The sequence below is a fragment of the Chrysochloris asiatica genome, unplaced genomic scaffold, assembly GCF_000296735.1.
Source record: "Chrysochloris asiatica unplaced genomic scaffold, ChrAsi1.0 scaffold00013, whole genome shotgun sequence".
Taxonomy (NCBI): Eukaryota; Metazoa; Chordata; class Mammalia; order Afrosoricida; family Chrysochloridae; genus Chrysochloris; species Chrysochloris asiatica.
This window is the reverse complement of record NW_006408531.1, coordinates 30,090,892-30,103,259: the sequence shown is the minus strand read 5'-3', so window position 1 is coordinate 30,103,259 and position 12,368 is coordinate 30,090,892. Positions and strand designations below refer to the sequence as shown.

At 38.1% G+C, this 12,368-nt stretch overlaps 1 protein-coding gene across 1 annotated transcript in view; it reads left to right on the top strand.

The window, feature by feature from the left end:
- Nucleotides 1-12,368, top strand: part of TRMT11 (tRNA methyltransferase 11 homolog (S. cerevisiae)) — a 93,598-nt gene that overhangs the window by 50,552 nt on the left and 30,678 nt on the right. The window contains exons 8-11 of the mRNA XM_006834730.1: nucleotides 3,237-3,317; nucleotides 9,579-9,743; nucleotides 10,418-10,490; nucleotides 10,613-10,744. Coding sequence (XP_006834793.1) covers nucleotides 3,237-3,317; nucleotides 9,579-9,743; nucleotides 10,418-10,490; nucleotides 10,613-10,744 — 451 coding nt within the window. The remainder of the gene's footprint in view (nucleotides 1-3,236; nucleotides 3,318-9,578; nucleotides 9,744-10,417; nucleotides 10,491-10,612; nucleotides 10,745-12,368) is intronic.

Sequence of the window (12,368 nt, the reverse complement as noted above, 5' to 3'; positions counted from 1 at the left end):
GCAATGAGACAATATACGATAGAATGAATGTAAAACTAATGTTCTCCCATGTAAACTATCACATAATTCACAATAAAACATTTAAGGAAAAAAAATAAAAAGTACCTTGGTCTTCCAAAAGAAGAAACTAATCTGTATAGGAAGAAGTACAACCAGAATGCTCTTTGGAAGCCAGGATGCCAGACTTTGCCTCTCATACTTCAGTTATATTATCAAGACAGACCAAGCCTTAGACAAGGAAGCATGTTTAGTAAAGTGGAGGGTTGGAGAAAAAGAGGAAGATGTCCAACGAGATAGATTTAAGCAGCAGCAGCAATGGGCTGAAACGTAGCTACGATTGTGAGGTGGGTGCAGGACCAGGCAGTTTCATTCTATTGTGCATAGGGTCGCGTTGAGTCGGTACTGACTCGATGGCATCTGACAACAATGGCATCAATTACAATGTGTCTTTGGGCAGGATATTTAACTTGACACATGATAGAGAATAAACTACAGTTCTTACAATTTTTAAATGATTATTTTGTTAAGAACTTTGATGCTTTTTAGGTGAAAGATGCTAGATATAAATTATATTGAGTAGTGATGAACAGTTTGGTTGTGAACTCATTTTCTGTTGCTCTGTGACTAATTCCCAGGATATATGTAATTTGCAACTGTTGGCAATTTATGGCAGCAGACAAGGAAATTGAGGCTTAAAATAGTAAGCTGCTAATTCTTTGTTTATATCTACAATAATTGGTTCAAATGTCTGCTGCATGCTGTAGGGCGCTTTCGTGTGATTTTAAGACAGAGCTCTGCCACTGTAGCTCTGATTTCTTCTTCCCGTTTCTGTCAGGTGAGCCAGCTCCTCTGGTATTAGGATGCCCCCAGGAGACTAAAGTATACTCTTTGGCTTCTTGTTCTTTCAGTTAGATGTAAGGAAAGGACTGTGACTCTTTTTGAAATTGTGTCATTTCAAGTAGGGAAGCATAGGAGCCAGATGTTAGGAATCTGACTGTGCTAGGTCTTGCGGGGAGACTGTGTGAAGGAAAGGAGGTTGTTAAGTTTCTGCTTCCCATTCTGTCCTTAGCTCTTGGTGATCACACTTCCCCCAGTTCCATCGTTTATCTAGCACTATTCCTATTTTCTTAATTAGAGTGCTTTCTTTTGCTTGGGCTCCTAGTTAATTTATTTAATTAGGGATCTTCTTTTAAAAAAACAAAACAACAAAAAGATAAAACAGAAGTAATATCGTTGTTCTGTCTCTTTTTATCCCTTTCCTTCTGCAAAACCAAAATCCCAGTCTCTCATTTCCACACATTTGTGAAGCTTTTCACTTAGTTCTATAAAATTGAAAATCACAAATTTGTTTCTGTATAGGGGAAAAATAAATAAATTTAGTATTTTATTTTTTTGCCTGGAGCATATTATCCTTAAACATAAAGTAGTTACTATTTAAGTAATGAGAAATCAAAATACTGATTTACTCGTCTAGATCCTGTTTGTGGTAAGTGTTAAATTTAATAGCATATTAAGAAATCACTGAGTCTTGTTGCCTAACCCCCTCAACACTTCACCCCTCCTTTTTTGTACCATTCTTCCACCAAAATGCTTTCCAGAAAACCCCAACTGAGTTATAACTAAATGTAAAACCAACACTCCCAACTTAATCGAAAAACCACTAGATGATAAACAATGATTGCCCTGTGATCAGTTCAGAGTAGCTAATTAGTATGATTTAACTTTTAAAAAAAGCTTCAAGTTCACGAACAGATGCAGTCTAACAGATTATTCATCTCCTTTCAGCAGTGTACTGTAAATTGGGTCTTCTCAAAACTCACTCTCACCAAATGGATAAGGTTCTGGTTAAGGAAGCACAGGAATGCTTTTCTGTTCCCCTTGACAGCTAGTGCTTCTAGGTGAGTATCTGCCTAAATTGGCAGAATTGTAGTAATTCCTCTAACTTGGGTGAAGTGACTTTGTGAGTATTTTAACTCATCACACAGAGTGCCTATCCTAATCTGGACTGTTCCACTTACAAAATAAGAACTGTGAGGCCTTCTTTACCCTACTTTTCACGCAAATGATTTTTATAGTTAGTATGAGGGCAACTCGGTTTTGGTTTCTGCTGTACTTTATCTGTCCTCCATCTCCCTTCTTAAGTAGGATGCAGTCAGCTACAGTGTTTTTCATGAGCAAAGTAATTTTTAAGGAGAAGTTGCCAGACTATGTTTTAAATGACTATGAAATTGACATCATTTCTAGATCTTGGCCCATCTTTGTTTTAGAGCTCACCTTTGGAAAAGCTATAAAAGAAAGAACCCCAGTTTTTTTTTTCCCTTGTCAAAGTGTTTATTTTATAATCTAACAATAGATTTTTTTGTTTCAGTATGACTGACAGATCTTTCTGTAGTTTTAGTATTATATTAGGACTTGTACAAGTGCTAAGAACATTTAATATTTGGGTATTAAAAAATAAAGTAAAATTTAATAAATGGACAGTTATTAAAAATATGTTTAAGAAAGTTTTTTTCTTAAAAAATTAAAACATTTGGTTACATTTTAAGGAAGTTTTCTGTTTTAAAATATGTTTATTAGGGATTTTCTTCATATGTGAGTGGTCACAGCTGCCACATAACCTAATCTAGTTGTTTATTCTTATTTTTGTCACAGAACTAAATAAAACTGAAAAGTTTTTGTGTATTCAGTATTTTTGCCAATGTTTGATAGTAGTTGCTCTGAAATTTATATTTACAGTTATAAAAGGAGGGACAATTACTTGACTGGATTATAGGAGTAGAATTTTTATAAAAAATTAAATGTCTCACATATCAGTTCTGATCCCTTTAATTATTTGAAACCCTGAGACTTAAGTAGGAATTGACCTCCGTTTTCAGTTTGTTTATTGCCACTTGTTTGTATAGCAGCCTTATGTGCTCATTGGTAAGTAAGGAGCAAGGAGCTTTTCTACTGACCTCACAAGATAAAATCAAAATAGATAAATATGCATGATTTTGATCAAAAAAGATAGTGTGTTTTGAAGTATTATTGCCAGGACATACATTAATTTCCTGTTTTGTGACCATTTCAGTGGTTGCAGCTTAGGTGTTTGTCCTCTCAGTTCTGAGGCCAGCAGCAGTGTCATTCCAGGATGTTCTGCCTACAACTAGCTCTTAATATTCTAAATCAGATTAAATAGGGAAAAAATAGGAGCCTGAGATTTTCTGGTAAAAGAACCTACTTGTGTGATCTTTCAGGTGGCTTGTTGGTAGCATCTGCTCATTTTGGTGCATATGTATTTGGGACAGACATCGACTACAACACAGTTCATGGCTTGGGTGAGTACAGGTTCTGAATAATCTTGCAGTCTCCACTGTTGTACCAAATGTGCCTTTAAAATAACAGCTTCCTGTTGTTGTGAGTTAATGTGTTGGACTACAAAGGTCGTTTGAACCACAAGGTCGGTGATTCAAGTTCACCAGTCTCTCTCTAGAAACCCTATACAGGGTTGCTATGGGTTGGAACCAACTCGACGGCACTTAACAACAAAGATATTAAAATGCACATGTATTTTTAATGTTAAAATACAAAGCTATGATGTAATTTTACTTAGTTTTACAACTTTAAGACTTCATTGGGTATCTACTTTTTATGAAGTAATCCAGTGTGTACAAATTGTTATCCTAGGGGAACACAAAGATGAATGCATTAAGACCTCTCCCCATTGGTATTTGCACTGTTAGTAAAAGAGTTAAAAATGTTGTTGTTGTTAAGTGGTGTTGACTCAGTTCCTACCCATAACAACCCTGTACAGGGTTTCTGAGAAGCCACTGGTAAGTTTGAACTGCTGACCTTGTGGTTCAAACTCACTTTGGGGTCCACTGCTTATTCTACTGCACCACACCAGGATTCTAGTTAAAAATGTGGGCACAAAGTAGCCATTTTGGTAATCAGGATGTGCATGTTACTGAAGCATATACAGTTTATGTTTAAAGATTGTTGTTGTCGTCAAGTGCTGTCGAGTCGATTCCGACTCATAGGGACCTTTATGGGGTTTCCAAGGAGCAGCTGATGTGTTTAAACTTCCAACCTTGTGGTTCGCAGTCCAGTGCTGATTGTACAACACCACACCAGGAGTCCATGTTTAAAGATCGGCACCACTTATTTATATTGTATTAATTTTGTACCATTCATTTTTAGGTACCATTTATTTTCTTAATATCTTAACTAACCACAGTGTATTTTTATGGAAAAGTAAGCAAGGTTTAATTATCAGGAGGCAGGAGGACTATCTGTCCTTCAAAGACTGCCTCCCCAAAACATCTTTAAAAAACACTTCAGATGATAATAACTTTAAAGAGTCTGCCTTAAATTGAGGATAACCTAAGACAAGGATCTGCTTTGGTTTTGAGGCAGTTTTGGAAAGTGTTTTCAATTTTAAAAGTGTCTCTATTGATGTGTGTTGGAATAAAGTTATATCAAACTGAAAAGGCATTTCCTTATAGTTGAACACTATTAAAAATGACTATTTTTCATGCTGAGTTTGAAACTGTTCATGCTAGTGTGTCATTGTTGTAAGTTAGGTCATCCCTTAAAATACTTCTCTATTCTGTTTTTCACCTGATAGAGATAAATGTTTAGTGGAAAGCTTATGTTAGCTTAGTCTCTTTTGCTAAAGTAGTTTGATGTATTGCACTTGATGATCTGTTTTTTCCTACCTTGATTTAAAGAAATTTGGTAGCATGAGGAAAATGAGTTCTATTTTATTAAGTTTCCGTAAATGAACTAAAAAGGAAAGAATATTTTTTTCAGTATATTAGAGTAGACAAAGCGCTGAGAATGACTCCAGTTAGTTTCCAGTGGCAGCAGCATATTCGCTTTAAGTAAATTGTCTATCTAGTTTATTTAAATTTCTGTATATGTACTAGATTGTGAACCACAACATTGGTGGCTCAATCCCAGAAGCCACTCCATGGGAGAAAGAGGAGGCTTTCTGCTCCTGCAAAGATTTAAAAAAAAAAGGGAGAAGAAGTCTTAGAAACTCTATACAGGGTTGCTATAAGTTGGGATTGACTTGAGGACACCTGGTTAGTCTAGTGGTTACAAGTTGGGCTACTAACCTCAGGGTCAGCAAGCAGTTCGAAACTACGAGCTGTTCCATGGGAGAAAGATGAGGCTTTCTGCTCCCGTAAAGATTGACAGCCTCTGAAACCCTGTACAGGGTCATTATGAGTCGGAACCGACTCCATGGCACGCTACCACCACCACCACCAATAACAACAACAATTTATTAAAGTTATGTTTAAAAGTTAAGTCCTAACCTTTCAGTCTGCTTGGGTAGAATTCTATTTGAAGTAGATTTTTCTCAGATCTCAGCCAAGATTTTAATCAGGTAGACCCTCTTTTCCCTGTGCTCTGAACCTCTCCTGTACACAAAACCGTCCTTCCTCCTCAAAATACAAACAAGCTTTGCTCCCGATCTTGTAGGGCCACTCTGTGTTCTTACTGTTGCCCAAGTGCTACTTTGTTGTTGTTGTGCAGTGCCATCAAGTCGGTTCCAATGCATAGCCACCCTGTATAGGGTTTCTGAGTAGTAGTGGGTGAGCTTGAACTGCCGACCTTGCAGTTCAAACGGCTTTGCAGTCTGGCGCATTAACCCACAGCGCCTCACCAGAACTCCTAAGTGCTATTTGGAAGACTAGTATTTACTTGCAGTCTCCTCTTTTTAGTATCTCATGAATTCTTACCCATTCTTTCCAGCTTCTCTGCCTACCATTCTGCTCACCGCTCTTACTACAGCTGCTGATCTATAACACTTGGCAGTGCTGGACTACACAGAGCCGCCTTTGGTTTCTTACTCAGTGGTCTCATTGGGCACTTTTTGTCTTTCTTTGTTCCATCTATTCTCCGTCAGACCCTTGCAATTTTCTTTGACCTAGGCTTTTATGATACTTTTCTTTAGGTTATCTGTTGGTCTCTGGACCCCTCCTCCTTTCACACTGCGTATTCTTTTTTTGATTATTAAGTTTGTTTTTTATTATGCAGTAGATCATAACACAGAAGAGCATGTAAAAATATGAAAATGACTTTACAGCAAGCAGGAGTCCTGGGTAGCTCAAATGGTCAGGCACTGGACTGCTAACAGAAAGACTGGCAGTTTAAACCTACCCAGAGGTGACAATCTCCTTCCAAAAGGTCAGCCTTGAAAACCCTGTTCAGTACAGTTCTACTCTGCACAGTTGGGGTTGCTCTGAGTCAGAATTGACTTGAGGGCAACTAACAGCAACAACACAGAGCACTTATATGACTGGCATGTAGTTCAAAGTGCAAAATGCAGCCGCTACGTTTGTCAAGTTAGCTCCTTTCATTTCTGTTTCCTTTATTTGTTTCATATCTTATTTTACACAGGACTGTTTGCTGTTGGAGTAATGGGTCTGTTCTCTATTCACTTTTTATCTTACTAGAATTCAGTTAGTACTCAATGGTGAGTGAGTAGTATAGGCAGTTTTACTTGAAAAATGACAAAACAGTATGGGCTAATTAGTTGTTGTTGTTAGGTGTCATTGAGTCGGTATCGACTCATAGTGAACCTACGCACAACAGAACGAAGTACTGCACAGTTCAACTTCACAATTCTTGCCACACTTGAGCCCAGTGATGCTGCTCCTTTGCCAATCCATCTTGCTAGGGGTCTTCCTCTTTTTCATTGGCCCTCCACCTTACCTAAAATGATATCCTTCTCCAGAGACTGGTCCCTTCTGACAATATGTCCGAAGTATGAGAGATGAAGTTTGGCCATCCTGGCCTCCAAGGAGCACTCTGGCTGTACATCTTCTCACACAGATCTGTTGGTTCTTTTGGCAGCCATGGCACTTTCAGTATTCTCCTCCAACATCATTAACTCAAAAGCATCAATTCTTCTATGGTCTTCCTTGTTCACTGTCCAGCTTTCACATGCATATGAGACTATTGAAAATTTCATGGCTTGGGTCAGGCACACCGTAGTCTTCAAGCTGACATCTTTGTGCTTCAACACTTTTAAAAGGTCCTGTGCAGCATATTTACTTAATGCAATACATCGTTTGATTTCCTGACTGCTGCTTCCATGAGTGTTGATGGTTGAGCCAAGAAGAATGAAGTCCTTGACAACTTTAATCTTTTCTCTGTTGATAAGAATGTTGTTTATTGGTCCAGTGGTGAGGATTTTTGTTTTCTTTCCTTTGAGATGCAATCCATACTGAAGGCTGTGCTCTTTGATCTTCATCAGTAAGTATTTTAAGTCCTCCTCACTTTCAGCAAGCAAGGTTGTATCATCTTCATATCGCAGGTTGTTAGTGTTCCTCCAATCCCGATGCCACGTTCTTCTTCATATAACCCAGCTTCTTGGATTATTGAATGCTGAAAGAATACAAACCTGTCACACACTTTTTTTTTTTTTTAATGCTTTATTGTGAATTATGTGATAGTTTACATGGGAGGACATCATCAACTTCACATTGATCCCATCGTATATCGTTTCCTTGCCATGGTTACAATCCCTTCCATGCATCATTCATCACCCAAAAGGTATACCCTGCAAGCCTGCCCCCCGGTCATCTGCATACAGCCCCTCTCTCTCTCCGGTTCCAAAGTCCCCAGCTGCTCCATCTCCCCATGTCATCGTCTCTGCCTCCTTCCCTGGCATCACTGCTTCTCTGGGTAGGAATCCATTCTCTCCTCTTCTTCTTTGAAAGTTCCAGGGACCTCTGCTCCTAGACTGCAAGGTTAATCACTCCCCTCCCTTTGCCCCAAAATGTCTACCTTTACATTTCTAGCCCTTACAATCAGTCCTGATAACAATTATTCTCTACTGTATCACAAGAGACCTATCCACATCTCCTTTCATCAGCCCCGACTAGGCAGAATGAATACTTACTCAGTGGAGATTCTATCTGGCGCCACGCCCTCTGGATCTGGGTTCCCTCTTGAAAGCTTGTAAGCTAGTCACTTCTTGCCTCTGTACCCCCCCCATTCTGGGTAGTCAGTGTCCAACTTACCCATCCCTATCCTTTCTGTGTGTGGAGGAGGTGGGAATGATCCTCGCTGTGAAGATTTGTTCACTCTTTTGAGCTCTTGCTACCATAGGTGTAGGTCAAGTTCATCAAATTGTATCAGATTATTACTTTTTCCCTCTTCTTTCTTATTCTGGTTGAGCTCTGATCATCCAGCCATTGAAGCCAAGTCAAGTGGGTATTATCTGCAAGTGTGGGTGTACTTAGGCATGTGTCCCCTCTTCTTATCAGCTGGACATTTCACTCTCCACTCTAGTCCTCTGTGGTTATATCGCTGACTCTGCGTCCAAGAGTCCCCTGAACTTGGCATACTGCTGGTCAACCAGGTCTCCATCTGGGTTCACAGGAGTCTATTGAGCATTATAGGGCTTAGCTTGCAACTTCATTGCTGTTTTTTCCTCACTTTCCCTTATTTGTGACGAACGTGGTCACCAATCAGAGCATGCATTTCCATTGAGCATTAGTCTTAGAAGGGGGTTTGCCCTGAGAGGGACCCGACCACTTGCCTTGAGGTCTCCCGGGCGGGCCACTTGTTTGTTCTTGTAGTAATCAGTTGGACTGCCTATATTGTTTTGTATTTTTCCTGTCAGTTTTAATTTCAGGAAGTATCTTCTGTTCTTCTGGCCACTCCAGGCTGGTCTGCTTGTCCTTTCAAATGGAAATTTCCCCTCAGAAGATTCTGGATGCTATTCAGGATTCCACCTATGGTCTTGTGTAATGCAGAGGCTCCTCAGGAAGCCTCCTTCGCTGGGCACATTGTAGTCCCATTTTAGGTATTCCAATCAGTTATAGTCAGAAGACAGACGAGCTTTCTATAATGGTATTTCTGGCTATTCCTTTCTCTCCCCCGCCAGTGTCTATTTTATAGCAGTATGCCAGGGAAACCAAGATTCAACAGACACCCAAGCATCTTAACATTATTTCCCTCTTTTCCCCATTTAACCATGTCTCAATCTCTGTATCCCAGAGCCCTGTTTTTCCAAAGTTTTGCATACATCATTATTTGCTTCTGTCCCACTTCAGCTTCATATTCATCCAATTGTATTTCATTTCATTGCAATGATAACACATTTTTCTTAATTTTAAACCATTCGGTTTTCCCATGTTCTGTTCGAACAACTGCTTCTTGATCCAGGTGCAGAATCCTCATGAGCACAATTAAGTGTTCAGGAATACTCATTAATCTTAATGTTGTCCATAGCTTGTCATGATCCACACAATCGAAAGCCTTTGCATAGTCAATAAAGCATAGGTAAACATCTTTCTGATATTCTCTGCTTTCAGCCAAGATCCATCGGACATCAGCAATGATATCCCTCGTGCCACAGGGCTAATCAGTCCATCAGTACGCTTTCCTGTGCAAAATATATTTTATAATAGTTTGAAATCAGAATTAATTATTTGTTTATATATATAAAATTAACACTTTAAATAAAAGCACATTTTACTTGAGTTAATGTACACTTTGGTAAGTTAAATTATTACTTTTAGCTAAATAACAGGAAGTAAATAGGCTTTGTTTCTGTCTTCCTTTTTCTTTTCCTCCAGGCAAGGCTAGTAGGAAAAACCAGAAATGGAGAGGACCAGATGAAAACATCAGGGCAAATCTTCGTCAGTATGGTTTAGAGAAATATTACCTTGATGTCTTGGTTTCAGATGCATCTAAGCCTTCCTGGAGAAAGGGCACGTTTTTTGATGCAATCATCACTGATCGTAAGTTTAGTTTTATAGAAAAGTAGGAGTGGTATTAGTATCTTAAAATCATTTACGTTTTAAGTACAAAATTAAGTCTATGCACACACGATGCTAGCTTGCACAAGTATTCCTTCCACCCCCAACATAGTGAGAAGGAAAAAAATGATGAATGCAGGGTAAGAAAGTGATTTAATTGAGTTAGTTAAAGGTTTGAGAGTGTGTTGCATCTATTGTGGCCCTCCACCTCTAGACTTCAGAGTGTAGTTCCTAAGAACAGGGGTAGTCTCTTTCATAGCCAAAGTAAAGTTACCAGTTTCAGCAAATCAGTACAGTACTTTAAAGTCTGTTATTCCAGTTTTGTCACTTGATCCAGTAATAACTTTTACAGTGTATTTCCCTCGTGTATTACAACGATAATCTTATTTTTTAGAGCTGCTTTAGTTTTTAACACTTCCACAGCTATTCTTCATTGCAAATTTGTCATTTATAACATTGACAGTTTCGAAGAATATAGTTAATTCCTTTTCAGAGAAAATAGAATGTTCCTCATGTTATTCATGCTCAGCTCTAGTATTGTCTGGCTGATGTTATTTCCTCGCAAGTGTAATATCTGAGACATACGGTGTTTTCCTGCCCCTTGGTGATGATATTATGACTTTTGACTGTCCATATTACCTCCATTTTCTGTGTAGCTCCATATGGTATCAGAGAATCTACCAGAAGAACAGGTTCACAGAAGGAAATACCAAAGGGAATAGAAAAATGGTAAGTATGAAATTTAAATATGAAGAGTTCTACTTTGAGAAGAAGCATTTTGCATCTTTTTTAGTTAATTTAACAGTCTAAACATTTAAAATTGATTGTTAATTTCTTTTTTCTCTGTTTAGTCCAGAAAGCCATGTTCCTGTTTCTTTGAGTTATCATCTGAGTGATATGTTTTTTGACCTATTAAACTTTGCTGCTGAGACTCTCGTATTAGGTGGAAGACTAGTCTATTGGTTACCAGTGTACACACCAGAGTATGTAATCTTAAATAATTTTATTTTTAATGTAATTTTTCTTGTGTTACTTGTAAATCTAACAATTTTTCCTTTACCTCTAATTGTACTCACAGTAAAAGTCTTTGTTTACAGATGTACACATATTAAAACAGTCCCCTTTCTTGTTGGTTGACTTGTTTTCAGTGGTTGCCAGGTACAATCTGGGGGCCAAATCGGGTCTTCACTGTTTTTTCAAAGGCCCTTCAACAGAGACTGGTTTTTATATTTTTACAGGTTTTTTTTTTTTTAAAGAAAAACAACAAAGGGGCATACGTAACAGAGACATATGGGTCCTACAAATCCTAAATTATTTACCATCTGGCCTTTTAAAGAAAAAAGTTTGCCAACTCCTGTTGTACATCACACTTAGCTCAGTGCCTGATAGACCATCGCTGTTTTGTCAGGCTACCAACAAAGGCATTTCTGTAATCATTTTACTTGTTTGATCAATGTAACCAACCTTTCAACTGTGCCTGCCATCTTTTCTTCCACTACCTTTGTACCTCCTTACCCTACAAGCACCTGGTGTCCTTGGAGGTCAGGAGGCTACATTCCATCGTCCTCCACTACCACATGGTGAGTCTGCCTCTGGTTCTTCTATGCTGGGAAGTGAAAGAAACAGAACATGGCATGGAAAGACCTGTAGGGCTACATTGTAATTAAAACTACCTGATTGTCCAGTTTTGCTGATCGGTATTTATAGTTGAAATTATTTATGGTTAAGAATTTCCTTTGGGATTCTCTGATTTATTCCTTCATCTTTTTAACAAGTAAAACTAGAGTTTCTTTGAACCACTTTCAGTATTTCTAAAAACGTTAAAAGTGGCCGGTGGATAATTTTTCAGTGATTATTTTAGAGACATGGGGCTACTAGTTAACCTCAGGTTTATCTTAGAAGAATTAACTTTGTTTAAACATTTCTTTTTACTTTTGCAGCATACTTCATTCAAAATTTTTACTCTTTGAAAAATAACATTACCTAATACTTCATTGTATGGATGTACCATAATTTATTTATCCATTCACCTTTAGAAGAGTATCTTGGTTGCTTCTATTTTGGGCTATTATAAACAGCCAAAATAAACATTGTGTGCAAGTTTAAAAAACCCCATAACATTATCAAGATGAATATAAAGATATTAAGTGATCTGTAAAAGTTTGAAATAATGTTCTTATTTCTGAATTAAATGTTTATTCACATAGGCAATTTATTAGTTTCATTATGCTACATTAAAAATATAACTTTTATAAAAAAGTAGGAATAAAAAGGAATTCAATTTAAGGTGATATGTTAATATGTTGTTGTTAAGTGCCATTGAGTCAGTTCTGACTCACAGCGGCCCTGCTTAGAGTTTTTGAGGAGTAGCTGATGGATTTGAACTACTAATGTTTCAGCTCAAACTGACCTTGAGGTCCAGTGAATTATCCTGCAGTGCCACATCAGGACTCCTTATGTTGTTGTTAGGGATCATTGAGTCAGTACCAACTCATAATGACCCTGTACACAACAGAACGAAACAATGCCTGATCTCAGTCTCACAGTCGTTGCTATGTTTGAGCCCATTGATGCTGCCACTGTGTCAGCCATCTCGTTGTTGGGGGG